Below are 18,710 nucleotides of genomic sequence, written 5' to 3' on the forward strand. Positions count from 1 at the left end.
ATCTTGAATGAGGTCCCAATAGTTTATTTTTGCCCTTGATTCTTTTGTTTTTGGGGATGTGTCAAGTAAGAAATTGCTGGGTAGAGGTCAAGGAGGTTGTTTCCTGCTTTCGCCTCTAGGGTTTTGACGGTTTCCTGTCTCACGTTCAGGTCCTTCATCCATTTTGAGTTTATTTTTGTGTATGGTGTGAAAAAATGATCCAGATCTCCCAGCACCATTTGTTAAAGAGGCTGTCTTTTTTCCATTGGATATTCTTTCTTGCTTTGTCAAACATTAGTTGGCTGTATACTTTTGGGTCAAATTCTGAGTTCTCAATTCTATTCCATTGGTCTATGTGTCTGTTTTTGTGCCAATACCAAACTGTCTTGATGATGACAGCTTTGTAGTAGAGGCTAAAGTCCGGGATGGTGATACCTCCCGTTTTGGTTTTATTTTTCAGTATTACTTTGGCTATTCGGGGTCTTTTGTGGTTCCATACAAATTTTAGGATAGTTTGTTCTAGTTTTGAGAAGTATGCTGGTGCAATTTTGATTGGAATTGCATTGAATGTGTAGAGTGCTTTAGGTAGTAATGACATCTTAACTATATTTATTCTTCCTATCCATGAGCATGGAATGTTTTTCCATTTCTTTGTGTCTTCTTCAATTTCCTTCATAAGTTTTCTATAGTTTTCATCATACAGATCTCTTGTATCCTTGGTTAGGTTTATTCCGAGGTATTTTATGGTTTTTTGTGCAATTGTGAATGGGAGCAGTTTCTTGATTTCTCTTTCTGTTGCTTCATTATTGGTGTATAAACATGCAACCAATTTATGTACATTGATTTTTTTACCCTGCAACTTTGCTGAATTCTTGGGTCAGTTCTAGTGGGCTTCTGGTGGAGTCTGGCGGGGTTTCTATGTAGAGTATCATCTCGTCTGCGAAAAGTGAAAGTTTGACATCTTTTCTAATTCTGATGCCTTTTATTTCCTGTCGTTGTCTGATGGCTGATGCTAGGACTTCCAGCACTATGTTAAACAACAGTGGTGAGAGTGGACATCCCTGTCGTGTTCCTGATCTCAGGGGGAAAGCTCTCAGTTTTTCCCCGTTGAGGATGATGTTAGCTGAAGGCTTCTCATAGATGGCTTTGATGATGTTTAAGTAGGTTCCTTCTATCCCAACTTTCTCTAGAGTCTTTATTAAGAAGGGATGCTGTATTTTGTCAAATGCTTTTTCTGCATCTATTGACAGGATCATATGGTTTTTATCTTTTCTTTTGTTGATGTGATGTATCACATTGATTGACTTGTGAATATTGAACCAGCCCTGTAACCCAACAATGAATCCCACTTGATCTTGGTGGATAATTCTTTTTATATGCTGTTGGATTCCATTTGCAAGGATCTTGTTAAGGATTTTTGCATCCATATTCTACAAGGATATTGGCCTGTAGTTCTCTTTTTTTGCGGATCTCTGTCTGGCTTGGGAATCAGAGTGATGCAGGCTTCNAGGTTTGGGGCACTTTTGTTGCTCTGCGTCTCATTCCTTTAGGTGAGCTGTAGGATTTTGCACTTGCGCTTTTTCTAATTTCTTGAAATAGGCCTGGAGTGCAATGTACTTTCCTCTTAGGATTGCCTTTGTTGCATCCCATAGAGTTTGGACTTATGTGTTTTCATTTTCACTTGTTTCCGTATATTTTTTAATTTCTTCTCTAATTGCCTGATTGGCCCATTCATTCTTTAGTAGGGTGTTCTTTAACCTCCATGTTTTTGGAGGTTTTCCAGACTTCGTGTGATTGATTTCAAGTTTCATAGCATTGTGATCTGAAAGTGTGCGTGGTACGATCTCAATTCTTTTATATTTATTGAGGGCTGCTTTATGTCCCAGTATGTGATCTATCTTGGAGAATGTGCCATGCACACTTGAGGAGACAGTAAATTCCCTGGCCTCAGGATGTAAAGTTCTAAATATATCCGTCAGATCCATCTGGTCCAATGTGTCATTCAAGTCCCTTGTTTCTTTAGTGAAATTCTGTCTGGTTGATTTATCCATTGCTGTAAGTGGAGTATTAAAGTCCCCTGCTTTTGGCATTCTTATCTATAAGATTGTTTCTGTTTGTGATTGTTTTAAATATTTAGGTGCTCCCGTATTCGGTGGGTAGATGTTTATAATTGTTACTTCTTCCTGATAGATAGACCCTGTAATTATTATATANATATCTTTTGATTGGAGCATTCAGCCCATTTACATTCAGTGCTATTATTGAAATATGTGGGTTTAGAGTCATTGTGTGCTTTGTGGGATTAATGCTTATGGTGGTGTGTCTGGTATCTTGCATTCCTTACAACACTTCCCTTATAGAGTCCCCCTAAGGATTTCTTGTAGGGCTGGCTTAGTGGTGATAGATTCTTTCAATTTTTGTTTATTTGGAAAGTTTTTATCTCTCCTTCTATTCTGAATGACAGGCTTGCTGGATNGAGCTCTTGAACTCTTCTTTCATTATCCTGGATCAGTTTGTCTCTTTTTTCCTCAGTTTCTTCTTTTTTATAATTGTGTCTTCTAAATCCCTTATTCTCTTTTCTGCCTCTTCAATCCGTGCATTGGGTGCCTCCAGNATTCTTTAGTTGTCAATTCTTCATGGAATTTCTTTGCAGGAGAGCTCTTTCGTTTCATCATTTTGGTTAGCTTTCTATCTCTTGTTAGTTTTAAAAACTTGTTATGCTCTTTGCACCTGTGAGTGCTGCTATAGCCAGGAAGGCTCTTTGACTCTCCAGGGCCTTTCCTTTCAGGAAGTGCTCTTTGAATGGTATATCTTGGTCTCTCTTGTTGATACCTTGGTTATTTTATTTTCCTACTTGTAGTGGTATTTGGGACTCTCCACCATGTGTACTTTGGCTTGTTTCTTTCGGTGGCCCTGTAGAAAAAAACAGACAGACAAACACACAGGGAACGAAGGCACACAAACACACAGACAAATCCAACAAACACTTAAACCGAAAGGGAAAACAAAAAAGTAAAGAGAAAAGAGGGAGGAGGGAAGGCGAATAATAGAATATAAAAATAGATAAAAAAGTCAAAAAGAAGAAAAGAAAAGGAAAAAGGAAGAAACCCAATAGACAAAGAACAGTTTAAAGCATATAACCAGANTGTCAGGTGGGAGTTCTGCCTTGGCAGTTGTGGGGAGGAGAGTGTTAGCACTCCAGTCCCTTCTTGAACCAAGCGCTGCAACTCATTTTTTTGGGTGTGTAAACTCTCTGTGCCTGGGGCGCAGCCAGGGTGGGTCTTGCTCTCTATCCCAGTCAAGGCCTCGTTTCCAGATTCCAGTCTGCAAGCCCCACTAAATTGCCAGAGACACAAACTCTCAGGCGATCCCCACAGGCAGTTCCAAGCCTCTTGCCTTCCCCCTGGGGATTGAGCCAGAAGCCACTGCTCCTGTTCCTCCAGGTTGGGTTGGCGAGTGAGGAGCAGTTTCATCCGGGGATCACCTGGGACGAGTGCCTCCTGCCTAGGGTCAGTTGAAGAGTGAGAAACTGAGTCCCTCTCTGTCTCGTCACCCGAAACATGAACTCGCAGGCAAATCTCCCAGTTTTAAGTCCTTTGCCTCCCCTCTAGGGATCCAGCTGAGCCAGAAGCACAAAGGCGCGGTCTCTGAGCAGCCCCTCCAGGGTCGAGTTGGCGCACAGGGAGTTGTCTTCCCGGGGGTTGTCTGGGACCAGTGCGTCCAGCCTAGGGCCAGCTGGAGAGCAGGAGACCGGGCCTCTCTGTGTCCTGAGCGGGGGTTTTTCTGTTCCCCAGCGACAGGGACCATGTCTTGAGCAGTTTCCGCCCCTCTCTTTCTCCTCTAACTCCCCGCAGAGGGGGATCACCCCCGTCCCTCTGTGTCTCTAGTCCAGGCCCGATTTTATCTTCCCCAGTTCTCACTCACATTAGAAGGTTTTTCTCAGTGGACTCCGTCTCCTTTTCCTCCCAAACTCCCGGATTCTGTAAGGGTTCCTATGGCTTCAGGTCTTCTCTGTGCAAGGTATGGGGGCGATGTACGGAGTGCATTGTACAGAGTTTCCTACTTCTCCGCCATCTTTCCCCTCTCCCCCTGCTTTGTATTCTTTATGGCCCTTATCACTTTGTGATGTACTATATATTGTTCATTTTCCTTTTTTCTCCTCTGGAATGTAAGCTCCAAAAGGGTGTAGGGGCTCTGTGCTATATCCACAGGGCCTAGAATAGTGCTTGAAAATTAATACTTATATATTTTTTTAAACTTTAATGTTTATTTTAGAGAGAGAGAGAGCACAAGCAGGGGAGGGGTAGAGAAAGAGAGAGAGAGAGACACACAGAGAATCCGAAGCAGGCTTCAGGCTCTTAGCTATCAGCACAAAGCCCAACATAGAGCTTAAACCCATGAACTGTGAGATCATGACCCGAGCCAAAGTTGGACACTTAACCAACTGAGCCACCCAGACACCCCCAAACTTAATATTTTTAATGAATGAAATAAATCTATTTTCTAGTATCCATTAATTCAAGGGATATAGATCACCTACAGCAAACAAAAAAACAGGAGGCAAGCAAGCTCTGTTACATTTTTGTCACCATTTTATTATTTTATTTCGTGCTGAATAAAGCCACATTGATAGTTATCGTTCAGTAAGAAACCTTTTTAGAAAGTGTAAGATAAATATACACCTTTTATGTTAGTGTTTTCTAGAATTTTAGTCATTTTCTGTGTTACTAGGTAAACAGCTAGTATCTTGAAAAGCAGTGCATTCAAGTAACATAAGAATACTACTCATTTTCTTAAAACTGATTTCTTAAGCTGGTTTGGGGATACCAAAAAATGTGAAGTCTCGTGTGAGTAGCAGGTCTGTCTATGATTATGTGGTTTCCCTCATTCTTTCCTTTGAATTATAGCTCAGATGCAATCTCTGATGCATTTTTCAATTACGCTAAAATTCTAAGCATTTTGGCAGCTTTCTTTTTCCACACAAAATAGTTGGGAAAGAATCGTTAACTGTATGGAATGTTTCAAAAAAAAACTATGATGAGAGTTAATGTTTTGGCAGATTCAGAAGTCTGAGTAGACAAGAAGCATAGGTTTTCAATTAATCTTCTGATAATGGTAGTCACTTTTGAGAATTTTATGCTATGTTTAAGATTTAATGTCAGCTTTGTTCCTGGACAATCAAAAACCTCTTCAAAGATGGATCATACTTTACAATGAAGCTCTAATATCAAATACGAACAGAAGTTTTAGTGTCCAGGGTGTATCCTACAAATATGTTGTATAGTTTTGTTAAGCTATTGCTTTTACAGTGACATATGCTGGAAACTGCTTAGCTAAAAGCATTATTCTTTTCCTTCTATATGTTTTTTCCTGATGGGCTTTACCTATAGAATAATGACTTTAAGGCTCCTGAAACTCAACTTCTTTGGAATTTATTATTGGAACAATTGCAAATGGATTCTCCAGCAACGTTTCTTAGATTTTACAGTATCTGTAGACACGTTGTCTAGAAGTTTGACATTCAAAGCTGTGTTCTCCTTTAATTGCCCTCAAATACTATAATAATTATACCTTATATTTATGAACATGTTATATTTTAAAAACTGTTTAAGTACATATTAATTTTTAAAGAATCTCTGGAGAATACAGGAAAATAATAGTATTCTCAACTTACAGGTGTTGAAATCAAGTCTTATGATGCTGAATAAATTAATATCTCAGAGATCTACTTATTGAACAACCATTTAATGTCTACCCACTATGTGCAGGCCTATTCCAGGAATCACGGAAGCCTTATAGAACAAAATGGACAGGTTTCTGCTCTCATGAAGTTTATATTACAGTGACTTTAACTGAACAGTATAGATTGGCTGATTAAGTGGAGGAGCCTAGACTGTAAACTGTGTCTTTTGTTCAGATTGTTTGAATCCTTTAAGTAAGTACATACATAAAAGGAAGATTCCAGTTACTATTTTATGGCCTTTAAGTATACAGTCTTTCTTTGACTTGTCACATTCCCTGCAAGCCCACACTGTCCAGCAGAAAACAGAATTTCTACTCAGGTGATTACAGAGGTGTATGAACAAGGAGGCCAGGAAACCTGGTGATAAACATTACTTCCCTAGGGCTAATGAGGCAAGGGGCAGAAATTCCGTGGCACAGAGCTCACGGAAAGCTGGAGCCTTTCAGATGTGCTTTCTGGCAATGGCAGTAGTGGTAAGGTGGCCAGACTGCTGTGATAAACCCAGAAAATGGGAGGAAAATGATCCCACCTCCTTCTCTTCTCACCTTTCAAATTCTTGATAGTAACTTCCATTGTCTGAAGTGGATCCAGCATGAGAGTCTAATGATGTGGGCCACAAAAGTCAGGTTTTTTGGACACAGAGTAGGAGAGAGAAGTGTGATTAGGATTTGGGGGGCCAACAAAAATTACCAAGCGTTTCTATATTTGAAAGAAAAACTGAATACTTTATCATTAATTGTGTCATTTATGCCAAGCTTTTCTGGATCATTCCTGTAATTTTTCCAGATGGCAGTGGTCCCCACTCTCCCCACCCACTATCCTCATAATTGGAGTATAATAGGTACTCAAGAAATAACTTTCTTATATGTTACGTTTTGTTTGTTATTAATCTCCTTTACCAGGTTATAAATTATCTGAGAATGGGATCTGACTCTGATTTCCCTCTTTATTCCTCTACCTTCTATTCAGATAGTTAATATGTTACTTTGCCTTAATAAATATTTATTGACTGAATGCATAGATGGATGATTCCTAAACTGCCAAGGAAAAAGGTTCTGAAAGTTATCTGGCTGTTAAATTCCCATGTCAGTTACAATTAAAAATTGTAGAAGAAAAGCGATTATTATCTAGCTGATAATGTATCTGTGCCTATGAGCACAAAGTATCACATATGCTAATACCTAAAAAAGAAAAATATATCGTCTTGGGAAAATATGTAGCTTGTTCTAAAATTGTAAGTCATACAATACTTCTTGAAATTAGGAATGTTGTATAGCAGGTTTGCTTTTGCATTCAAGAAAAATATAGGTCTTTCCAAATACTCCCATTTCTTTTCTTTTTTTTTTTTTTAAATTTATTTCTAGGGGAGAGAGAGAGAGACAGCGTGAGCAGGGGGAGGGTCAGAGAGAGAGAGGGAGTCACAGACTGAAACAGGCTCCAGGCTCTGAGCTGGCAGTCAGCACAGAGCCCGACGCGGGGCTCGAACCCACGAACCGCGAGATCATGACCTAAGCGAAAGTCGGACGCTTAACCGACTAAGCCACCCAGGCGCCCCCAAATACTCCCATTTCAATAGGGAATTCTGTCTTTCAACTTTGAAAGCAGGCCCGTTATTTTTCAGTGTCGAATAAACATGCATAGAGATTGTCTATATTCTGTTATAAGCAAAGAGGTTTTCACATTGACATGGAAAATCATTTGTTTTTCACAATTAAAAAAGAATAAAAGGTGTATTTATTGTTTTATATACTTATATGCATACTTTTAAAATACTCTTAACCTTATATATCTTATGAAATGGCCAATTTTGACTTAGTAAAACTTCAGTTCATGTAAGGAAAAGTATCATTCATTGTCACACAGCAGAGGAGGGGACCAGCATAAACATAAGGAAGAGTTTTTAAAGCTCTCTTATTTCTGGGACAGTGTCACTGTATATAGAACTAGAATAATGTATAGAGATGATACAACCAAGGATTTCTTTTCATCTTGTAAGAGATATTTTCTTTAGGTTTGAAAACAGGCAATAAAAAAGGTCAGGTCAAATTGATATGTAAAAAAATTATTTTCAAATACCTGGCATATTTGCTTAGAGGAATAGTTGTGCAGGCCAACTGTCAAACTCTTTGTGGAATGATGAAAATGATCTTTTTTTTTCATTTTCAAAAGGTGATAATTACTTTAAAAATAAGTCCAAAATTTACTGCCAAGTCAAAGGGTATGAAATATAAAGTAAATGTCAAATTCTGCTGTTAACTTTGTCAGACAGGCAGTGAAAAATCATACCTATATACAAAGGCCATATTTGACCTTTATGCTGACATCAGTTATGTGAACTGGTCCTTTGAGTCTGTGTTAATATATAAATTAAAATATTAAATAATATTCAATATTATGTTTANAGATGATTTTTTTCTTAAAATTATTTTTAAGTAAGTCTTAGTATGATTTACATTTGGTTTTAAATTCCTCTTTTTAGATTTTTAAATATTATTTTCAATATTCTTTAAGAAAACAGGTCTTAGTATAAAGTATCAGATAAGTTTATTTTGGGGAGTAATTAAATTGTGGTGACACACATTTTAAATGTTTGTTATTTGACATTTTGAAATGAAGAATCCTTTTGTAATCTGAGAATCATCTCAGTATTTTTCGGACTTGTTATTTGAATTTTTACATGTTTTCTAAAATCAATAAAGAACTAATTGTGCCATTTTACTCCTGATTTCATTAGTTTGAACAGATAAAATGAAACACAAAAATGCAAGATATGTAATTCTGATATATATATATTAGTGTACATATAGATATATATATATTAAATTCTGATGAGAATACATTTTTATGTCCTTTTTTCCCTTTGCTGACATGAAATTGAACTCAAATATAATTTCATTAATATGGAGTTAATGATAAAACCAGTACTTTTAAAAATATATTTATTTATTTTTAAACTTACATCCCAGTTAGTTAGCATATAGTGCACTAATGATTTCGAGAGTAGAATCCAGTGATCATCCCCTACAGACAACACCCAGTGCTCATCCCAAGTGCCCTCCTTAATGCCTCTTGCCCATTTAGCTCATTCCCCCACCCACAACCCCTCCAGCAATGCTCTGTTTGTTCTCTATATTTAAATCACTCATATGTGGAATTTAAGATATAAAACAGATGAACATAAGGGTAGGGAAGCAAAAATAATATAAAAATAGGGAGGGGGACAAAACATAAGAGACTCTTAAATATAGAGAATGAACTGAGGAATTGTTTTTTTACTGAAGTATAATTGGCATGTAATAGTATACTAGTTTCATGTATACAACATAATGATTCCCTATTTATATACATTGTGAAATGATTATTACAATAAACCTAGTTACCATTTGCCACCATACATAGTTGTTTGCAATATTACTTACTATGTTCTCAATGCTGTACATTACATCTCCATGTCTTGTTTATTTTGTAACTGGAAGATTGTGCCTCTTAATCCCCTTCTCCTATATCATCAGTTGCCTTTCACCCTGCATCCCTGGGGAACCTGATGCTAGGACTTCCAGCACTATGTTAAACAACAGTGGTGAGAGTGGACATCCCTGTTGTGTTCCTGATCGGGGGGGAAGTTCTCAGTTTTTCCCCATTGAGGATGATATTAGATGTGGGCTTCTCATAAATGGCTTTTATGATGTTTAAGTAGGTTCCTTCTATCCCAATATTGATAGTGTTCCGTTTTATTCTATCACTCAGCTTGTATACTCTCCTTTCATCTTCCTGGACCAGTTTATCTGTCTTTTTCTCAGCTTCCTCTTTTTCTATAATTGTGTCTTCTAATTCAACCATTCTTCTCTGTGCCTCTTCAATCTGTGCATTGGACCGCCTCCATTTTATTATGCATCTCATTTATAGCATTTATTAATTCATCACAACTATTTTTAAGCTCCATAGTCTTTGTAGCAATAGTTTCTCTGATATCTTCCATGCCTTTTTCAAGCCCAGCGATTAATTTTATGACTATTGTTTTAAATTCTTGTTCAGTTATGTTGCTTATATCTATTTTGAGCAGTTATTTAGCTGTCATTTCTTCCTGGAATTTCTTTAGAGGAGAGTTCTTCCGTTTCATCATTTTGGTTAACTTTCTGTCTCTTTGTTAGTTTTAAAAGCTTGTTATGCTTTTAAAAGCATCTGTGTGTATTGCTGTATTAAATAAGGGTCTTTGACTGTCCAGGGCTTGTGCGTCCAGCAGGTGTTCTTTAAATTGTGTCTCTTGGTCTCTCTTGTTCAGAGTTTGGTTATTTTATTTCCCTACTTGTAGTGTTATTTGGGATATCTACCCTGTATACTTTGGCTTGTTTCTTGAGGTAGCCCTGGAAAGGAAAACAGACACACAGGGAACAAAAGCACACACACGCACAAACAAATCAAACAAATGAGCAAACTGAAAGGAAAAAAACAAAACAAAACAGAACAAAAAAACAAAAAGAGCAAAAGACAAAGGACAGTCTTAAAGCATAAAACCAGAAATCCCATCTACAAATAAAGAGTAGTGTGCTGATGGAGGAACATATACAAAGAGAGAAATAACAGGGGTGAGGAGAAAGAGAAGTTGAACATTGACTAGACCGAGAGACTAAAAGGCTTAATTCAGATAATGAGAAAGGAGAATATGGCAGGAGGTAAGGAGAATAGAAAAGAAAAGAAAGAAAAAAAATGAGAAGAAGAAAAAACGAAGATAACGTTACCCAGAGAAAACTACATAGTCTGATTATTTCAGAGAGAGAGAGAAAGGAAGGTAATGATGGAGATAGAACATGCATCAAGCGAACGGATTTTATATGCCTGTTTAAGCGAACCTATAACCAGAAAACCGGGTCCAGAGGAGGGGAGAGATAAGGACGTGATAAGGAAGAATGTCTGAATAGCAAGATTGATGTAGAGTCAATCACCGCAATGTGTCAGTGTTGATCTTGTGAGAGGTGCTGCTTCCGTATTCCATACACAGCCTTTGGTAACCAAGCAACTACGCAACGCAGATGGGCGTGGTTTGGTGTAGGCGGGTCTCGCCCCCACTAAGTGTAGCTCCGGCAGAGCCTACGTGGTTTTGGGAAGAAAGATGGCGACTCCTGGTCCTTTCTCTAACCAGGCATTTCAAAGCACTCTTTTGGGTCCACTTTCACTGCGCCAACGTCGCAGCCAAGATGGGCTGTTTTATGTCCTATGCCCAGCCTCGTTTCCAGAATTTACTTGGTTTGCAAGAATAATACAGCCCAGAGTGTAATCCCGCAAGCCCGGGCATTTCCTACAGGGAGATTGAGTATGGGACCAGCTCCTCTTGAATACGACTGCAACTGCAATTCCCCCCCCGCCCCAGGCACTGGCCCGAAGAAGTCTCCTCCGGCTAGAGGCAGGATTTTTCTCTGAAAGCCCTGCAGCTAGAGATGGGATGATACCATTCCTCTTTGTCCTGGCTGCGCTTTTTTACTCCCTTCCAGAGACCGTTCTAAGATTCCCCAGGTGCTTTTTTTTTTCTTCTTTTTGCCTCTCCGCAGACGAGGCTCCCTCCCCTCCGTGCCTCCATGCTCATCCGTTTTTGTCTTCCCCAGTTCGCAATCACGCACCTATGAGGCTGTCTTTTTTTAGTGGACTCCATCTCTTTTCCTCCCAGCCTCTTGGTTTCAGAGTTTTTTTGGCTGCAGCCCTTCTTTGTTTGAAAGATACAGGTGGAAAATAGCGAACTCCCTATTTCTCCGCCATCTTGCCGCTGTTTTGCCTTTTATATTCCACATGTAAGTAAATCATATGGTATTGTGTTTCTCTGCCTGTTTCACATAGTCCAGTACCCTGTAGGTCTTTCCATGTTGTTGCAAATGGCAAGAATTCATTCTTTTTTGTGGCCGAGTAATATTCCATTACACACACACACACACACACACACACCATATCTTCTTTATATGTATTAATTTTTCTGTTTTCTTTGGGTAAATACGCAAGAATTATAGTGTAAGATCATGTGATAGTTCTAGTTTTAAGTTTTTAGGGAAATTCCATAGTGTTTTCCATGGTGGCTATACCAGTTTGCATTCCCACCAACAGTGCATGAGGTTCTCTTTTCTCCATACTTTCACTAATACTTGTTATTGTTTTTTACATACTTTTTTAGCCATTTTGACTGTTAGGACGTAATATCTTAATGTGGATTTGATTTGCATGTCTCTGAGGATTAGTGATGATGAACATCTTTTCATGTATATTGGCCATCTGGTTTTGTTTTGTTTTTTTTTTGGAAAAATGTCTATTCAAGTGCTCAGATAGTTTTAATTTTTAATCAGATAGTTTTTTGATATTGAATTATATGAGTTCTCTATATATTTTGGATGTTAATCCCTATAAGATACTTCATTTGCAATTGTTCAGTAGGTTGCCTTTTTATTTTGTTGATATTTCCCTTCACTGCAGAATAGCTTTTTAGTTTGATTTTGCTTCATTTGTTTATTTTTCCTTTTGTTCTCCTTGCCTAATGAGACAGACCCCCCCCCCCAAATATCACTAAGACCAATGTCAGAGAGTTTACTGCCTATGTTTTCTTCCAGTTTTATGGTTTTAGATCTTACACTGAAGTCTTTCATTCATTTTGAGTTCATTTTTGTTATGATGTAAGTATGTAGTCCAGTTAAATCTTTTGTATGTAGCTGTTGAGTTTTTTCCAGCATCATTTATTGAAGAGGTTGTCTTTTCCTCATTGTATACTCTTGCCTTCTTTGTTGTAGATTAATTAACCATATAAGTGTGGATTTATTTGGGGGCTCTCGTTGATCTGTTCCATTTGGGCTATTTTCTGATTCCAAACAAATTTTAAATTTATTTGTTCTAGTCCTTTAAAAAATGCCATTGGTATTCTGGTAGGAATCGCAATAAATCTGTGGATTCCTTTTTAACTTTTTTACTTGCATAATTAAAATGAATTTTGGAATAGTCATATAAATGACTACTTAAATTCTGTATGAACTCTAGCATAATTTAATTTAATGATTTTTTAAACCTCTGGTAAGTTTACTTAAAAACATGTTCCCTTCAAGTTCTTTATTTATACTTAGAGTATACTGTTTTATCATTTCTCACTTTATATTGTCTTCAGTAGACTGAGGGATATTTACATATGGCAATACTTTCGGGTATGTGATATTGTATGATTACCCTGAATTCTAGCTATTTGCCAAATTCAATCAGCCAGTATTTCTGCAGTGTCTACTTAATACCAGTTTCTGGGTATAGCCAAATATTACCCTATTTTTGAATAAACAAAACTACTTTACTAAAAGCATTCTTTTTTTCTGTTATAAAGATAACACTTACAGGGTATACATTAAACAACAAACAAGCTAGTATTAACTCAGTCTATATTAGTTTTCTAGGGCTGCTGTAACAAAATACCAGAGACTGACTGTCTAAAACAATAGAAATTTATTTATGTACGCTAAATTTAGTTCTGTATGCTAAAGTCTGAAGTCAGAATGTTAGCAGGGTTGATTTCTTCTGAAGCCTCTCTCTTTGGCTTGTCAGTGGCCCTCTTCTCCTTGTGTCTTCATGTAGTACTTTTTTTATTGTGTCTGTGTCCTACATGTCTTTATAAAGAGACCAGTCACATCAAATTAGGAATCACTATAATAGACTTCATTTTACCTTACTGATCTCTTTATAGGTTCTGTCTCCAAATATGGTCACATTGTGAAGTTAAGACTTAAAGAATATATTAAAATTTGGGTTTTTTGGGGGACACAGTTGAGCCCATGTCACTAAATCTAGGCAAGTTCATTTTATCCTTAATTAGCAATGAAAAAATGGGTGTGAATTGCTACAGAAGTTTTCCCTGATTGTTATTGATTCCTATAGCTTGGTTTGGCTTGAGTGATATGACCTTACAATGTGTAGGTAAAAGGACACAATTCAAAAGTAAATGAAGGCAATTTTCTTAGAAGAAAAACTGAACTTATTCTGGAAATAATAATTGTCATTCCATTTTGTAGACATGAGTCTCATCCTGTCTATATGCAAATACTACTGTAGAGACTTAGTTGACACAGCTGTAGATAGTAAGGTAATTGCATCAACTCTAATTTTGGCTTTGTGGATCATTAGAGGAAGAGGATGCCTTTTTCATATTTTGTATGCCACAGACGCCAATATTTCTTGTAATTTCACCCTTTTCAGGCGGTGGAAATTTTTATGAGTATTGAATATAAATATGTACAGTTTATTCTACCTGTCAGGGTGCTTCTGTTTATCTACAGACTGTCTCACAAGTCCTATGATTAATATAAAACACTGTAAAATGCCATCTGGGGGAAATTATACTGTAGTTTTGAACTGAATTTTTCAGTTTCGTCCCAGTAGTTTGTTTTATGGCTAAGTATTAAACACCTGAAATAAGAATTTATAGTGGAAAGGTTGGCAGGGTTCCATTTAATGAAGTCAAGTAAGAACTTAGGAAACCAGTATTCTTCTCAAAAATTTACTATTTAAAAAACCATATGATTATAAGATAGGCAGTTTTTTTCTGTTTTAGCAACAGCTTCACTTGGTTCATTGTATTTCCTATAATTAAGTATGAAAATCTGGAGTTCTGTAGAGGACCTTAGATATGATCTCTACATGTATTCATTTTACAAATGATCAATGAGATTAAGTGACTTGCATAATTCCACATAGTTAATGGCAAAATTTGGAGACAAGTCAAGAGTTAGGATTTCCAATTAAAATGATGCCAGTACTCAAGTACTCAATGATAACTCATTATTATTTTTTTAAGAGCGAATGAAAAATTGTGTATTCAAAATTCTGTTATTTATTATCCATTTGTATAATTATAGAATTATTTATAATATTATAAATTATAATAAAAAGTCTATGATTATTTGATGGTGCTACTCAGTGTTCTATATTGATCAGATAATGTTTGAGAATTGCTAAAAATAAATTTTAAGAACTTATATTAGTTTGCCATGAGCATGTTTAAAATCAGAAGACATTAAAGAAATCTTAGAGCCTTTCTAATCTATTTACAAAAAAGAATCTTAAAAAAATTTCAGAAACAATATAAGTTGATTAATTATATTGCCTCGTGACATGGAAATAAATAATTTTGAGGTTGGAAACAATAATACTATTATAAACCTTATCATTTTCAGCTGGATATTTGCTGATTCTACTTTATTTTATATTTTACTGGGAAATAAAGTAGATGTTTTCTTATTTCTTATTCATGACATATGAACAGGCTATATGGACTTTTAAAGCTCCATTTGAATGAATGATTGAATGAAATAGTTAAACAACGTTTATATAATGTGCTATGAATTCTTTCTTAGTATTTCTTGTTAGAGACTCTTTAAATTTAATGTCAGTATTTTCAGACATTAAGTAACTAAATAACTCCTGTTAACAAAATGCAGAAAAGCTGGAATAATTTTGAAACTATTCAAAATGGAATCAGGAGTTCTTCTATGAATCATTATTATGTACTCAAACTTAACAGGGCCTTGAATCACCAAGTCAAACAGATATTTACTCAGACATTCTTCTGGGCCTGAGTATTATTCTGAATTAATATGCCCATGACCCATAGATTTATATAACACTAGTTTCTCATGTTGAATTAGACCCTGTGTAAATATTCAGATTGCTTCAGGAGCAGAATATTACAATTTTTCTCTTGTTTACACAATTTCCAGAGCCAGTTTTGGGAATCTCCTGAGATAAAACTCTTTAGATAACCCTGTTACTAATTATTTATGATTTTTATTAAAATTATACAGAATTCAAAGTAATGAGTTTCAGTGTGTGCTTGGATACTCCATTTTTTATTAATAAAAATATACCAAATTTATGTTTTTTACTTATAATATGATTTTTTTTCTGATCTCTACATTTCTCATTCACCTTTGTAGGTAGGAATTCCTTTTAATACTGACTCCTTTCCCAGAACTCACTAGTAGCATCTATGTTTTCATTTAAATTTTCATGTATCAGCCCCCTCTGTGGCTCATTTGGTTAAGCGGCTAATTCTTGATTTCAATTCAGGTCCTGATCTTACAGTTTCATGGGTGTGAGCCCTTCGTTGGGTTTTGCACTGACTGCAAGGAGCCTATTTGGTATTCCCTCTCTCTTCCTCTGTCAGCCCCACCCCCACCCCCGCTTATTGTCTGTCTCTAAATAAATAAATAAGATAAAATCAAAATTATCAAATAAATTTGCCTAACAATAATTCAGTTTACTTTGAGCTCTTTTTAAAAAAATTTTTTTTCATGCTTATTTTTACTTTTGAGAGAGAGAGAGAGAGAGAGAGTGAGAGAGTGCAAGCTAGCAGGGGAGGGGCAGAGAGAGAGGGAAACACAGAATCAGAAGCAGGCTCCAGGGTGTCAGCACAGAGCCTGATGTGAGGCTCAAACTCACAAACTGCGAGTTCATGACCTGAGCCAAAGTTGGATGCTTAACCAGCTGAGACACCCAGGTACCCCTACTTTGGTTGAACTCTTTAGTTAATATTGAAAATATATTACCCTTGGGGCACCTGGGTGGCTCAATTGGTTAAGCATCCAACTTCACCACAAGTCATGATATCTTGGTCTGTGAGTTCGAGCCCAGCGGCTCTGTGCTGTCATGACAGCTCAAGAGCCAGGAGCCTGCTTCAGATTTTGTATTTCCCTCTCTCTCTGCCCCTCCCCCATCACACACACACACACACACACACACACACACACACACACACACTCTCTCTCTCTCTCTCTCTCTCTCTCAAAAAATAAATAAAAATTAAAAAAATTTTACAAAATATATATCACCATCTTTATATATTTACAGTTGTTAAATTTTATTTACTTTTTTATCAGCTTAAAACATTTCATTCATCTTATTTTATAAAGAATATACTGTGAACGCAGTAAAAATCATTTTACCAAATGGAGGCATATAGTATAGAAACTATGAACCACAAAATGATAGAATAAAACCTTAATATTAACAGCTAATTTGTAAAACAGGTATGAATTTTTCTCTCAAACCTATGAGATAATTTTTATTAAATTTTTATTTTAATCCCAGTACAGTTAACATACAGTGTAATATAAGTTTAGGTGTACAATATAGTGATTCAACATACATAAAACACCTGGTGCTCATCACAAGTGTCCTTCTAATCCCTATCACCTATTTCACCCATGTCCCCACCCACCTCCCCTCTGGTAACCATCAGTTTGTTCTCTAGAGTTAAGAGTCTGTTTCTTGGTTTGCCTCTCTCTTTCTCTCTCACTTGCTCTCTCTTTTTCCTTTGTTCATTTGTTTTGCTCTATAAGACTATTTCTGGGGCGCCTGGAAGGTTCAGTTGGTTGGGCGTCCAACTTTGGCTCAGGTAATGATCTCACAGTTTGTGGGTTCGAGCCCCACATTGGGCTTTGTGCTGAACATTTGCTCAGAGCCTGGAGCCTGCTTCAGATTCTGTGTCTCCTCCTCTCTCTGCCCCTCCTCCACTCATACTCTGTCTCTCAAAAATAAATAAATGTAAAAAAAAAATTTTTTAAGACTATTTCTAACATTGAAATGTAAGTGATAATTCTTAAGACATTTAAAAATAAACAGCACATACAATAGGTAATAATAAATAAACTACACATTTTCTTGCATAAATCTTGCTCTAAATATATGTGTATCCATATATACTGATTACATTCATGTTTGTTTCTTGACAGGGGGACATCCAGCAGCTGTTGATCATAGGTGACCCTAAAGCAGCATATGACTACTGTGAGCATTACAGTCCAGACTGTGACTCTTCAGTGCCCAAGGCCGCTCAGGCTCAGGAACCTCAGATTGATGAGGTGAGGACCATGAGATCAGGGCACATTTTTTCATTTCAGTGGTACAGACACAGTCTTGGGGTTTTGAGGCTTGTCTCTATTATTCAGTTTTAATTAAACTATACTTTCTACTTAATAGTGTTTTAATATTTCTAGGAAGAAGTGATTTAAGGAAGAATTTTGGTGGGTTTTTTTTTTTCCCTCTGAAGTACGCTGTTTCTTAAACTTCTTAAAAATAGATAGCTTACTTGTATACTATGAATATGAGCATATTTAATTTTGGGGGAGGTGAGAAAAAGATAGTCTTATAAGCTTTATTTCTGCTACATAAATATCTAAAAGCTATATTTCTGCCCTTGGCATTTAAATAATTAACACACAGCTTCAAGATAATGGTGACAATTCTTCTGGTGTACTTGCCTTTGGCAATTCACACAGATGAGAAAGGGACATTAGAGCTTTCTTAATGTTTCATGCTGTGTTGAATATTTAAAGATTTTTTTCCTATTTTTATAGGGCTAGGCAACATTGATATTTATGTTTTCTTTTTCTTCTACAAAATTTGAAAGAATAATGAAATGAAAAGCAGGATGAGATCTAATTTGCAGCTAAAACTACTCATATTCTTTGATTCAAATTATGTCAGTTGATTTGAAATTGAGGTGTGAAACCATTTTTTCAGGCTATTTTTGCAAGAAAATTTGCTGTAATTAAATTTGATCCTATTCTCTTCCAGGCCAAAAAAAAAATAGCCATAGCAATTTTATCAAAATCAAATACCTCCCTGCCCCCCCCCCCCCAAAAAAAACCTATAGTATAGCACACCCTTATCCAGATTTTTTGGTAAAATCCTTTGATGTGGATCTTCTGGAAATTTTTAAAAAAAAGCAAACTGGAAGGAATTTACTCCTTAGCTGCCAGCAAAACAATTTATTTAGATTCTTTTTTCTCAAGGTGGGAAGTGTTACATTTTAGAAGTGGGGGTTGGAAGTTTGAAAACATCAAGGCTGTCTTTATGTTTGAAAACAGCTCAAATGGCATTCTTCTTTCTAAATATACTAATTGGTGCCACTTTTTGAATTTTACGGTTTAAGTGTAAAGGATCTTTAGTTTAAAAGAGGTTAGGATTGTGTCTTTTAATT

At 36.5% G+C, this 18,710-nt stretch overlaps 1 protein-coding gene across 1 annotated transcript in view; it reads left to right on the forward strand.

The window, feature by feature from the left end:
* Positions 1-18,710, forward strand: part of COL11A1 (collagen type XI alpha 1 chain) — a 210,683-nt gene that overhangs the window by 48,320 nt on the left and 143,653 nt on the right. Inside the window, exon 5 of the mRNA XM_077746071.1 lies at positions 17,461-17,589. Within this exon, the coding sequence (XP_077602197.1) occupies positions 17,461-17,589 (129 nt within the window). The remainder of the gene's footprint in view (positions 1-17,460; positions 17,590-18,710) is intronic.

The sequence above is a fragment of the Crocuta crocuta genome, unplaced genomic scaffold (assembly GCF_008692635.1).
Source record: "Crocuta crocuta isolate KB4526 unplaced genomic scaffold, BGI_CrCroc_1.0 scaffold48, whole genome shotgun sequence".
NCBI lineage: Eukaryota > Metazoa > Chordata > Mammalia > Carnivora > Hyaenidae > Crocuta > Crocuta crocuta.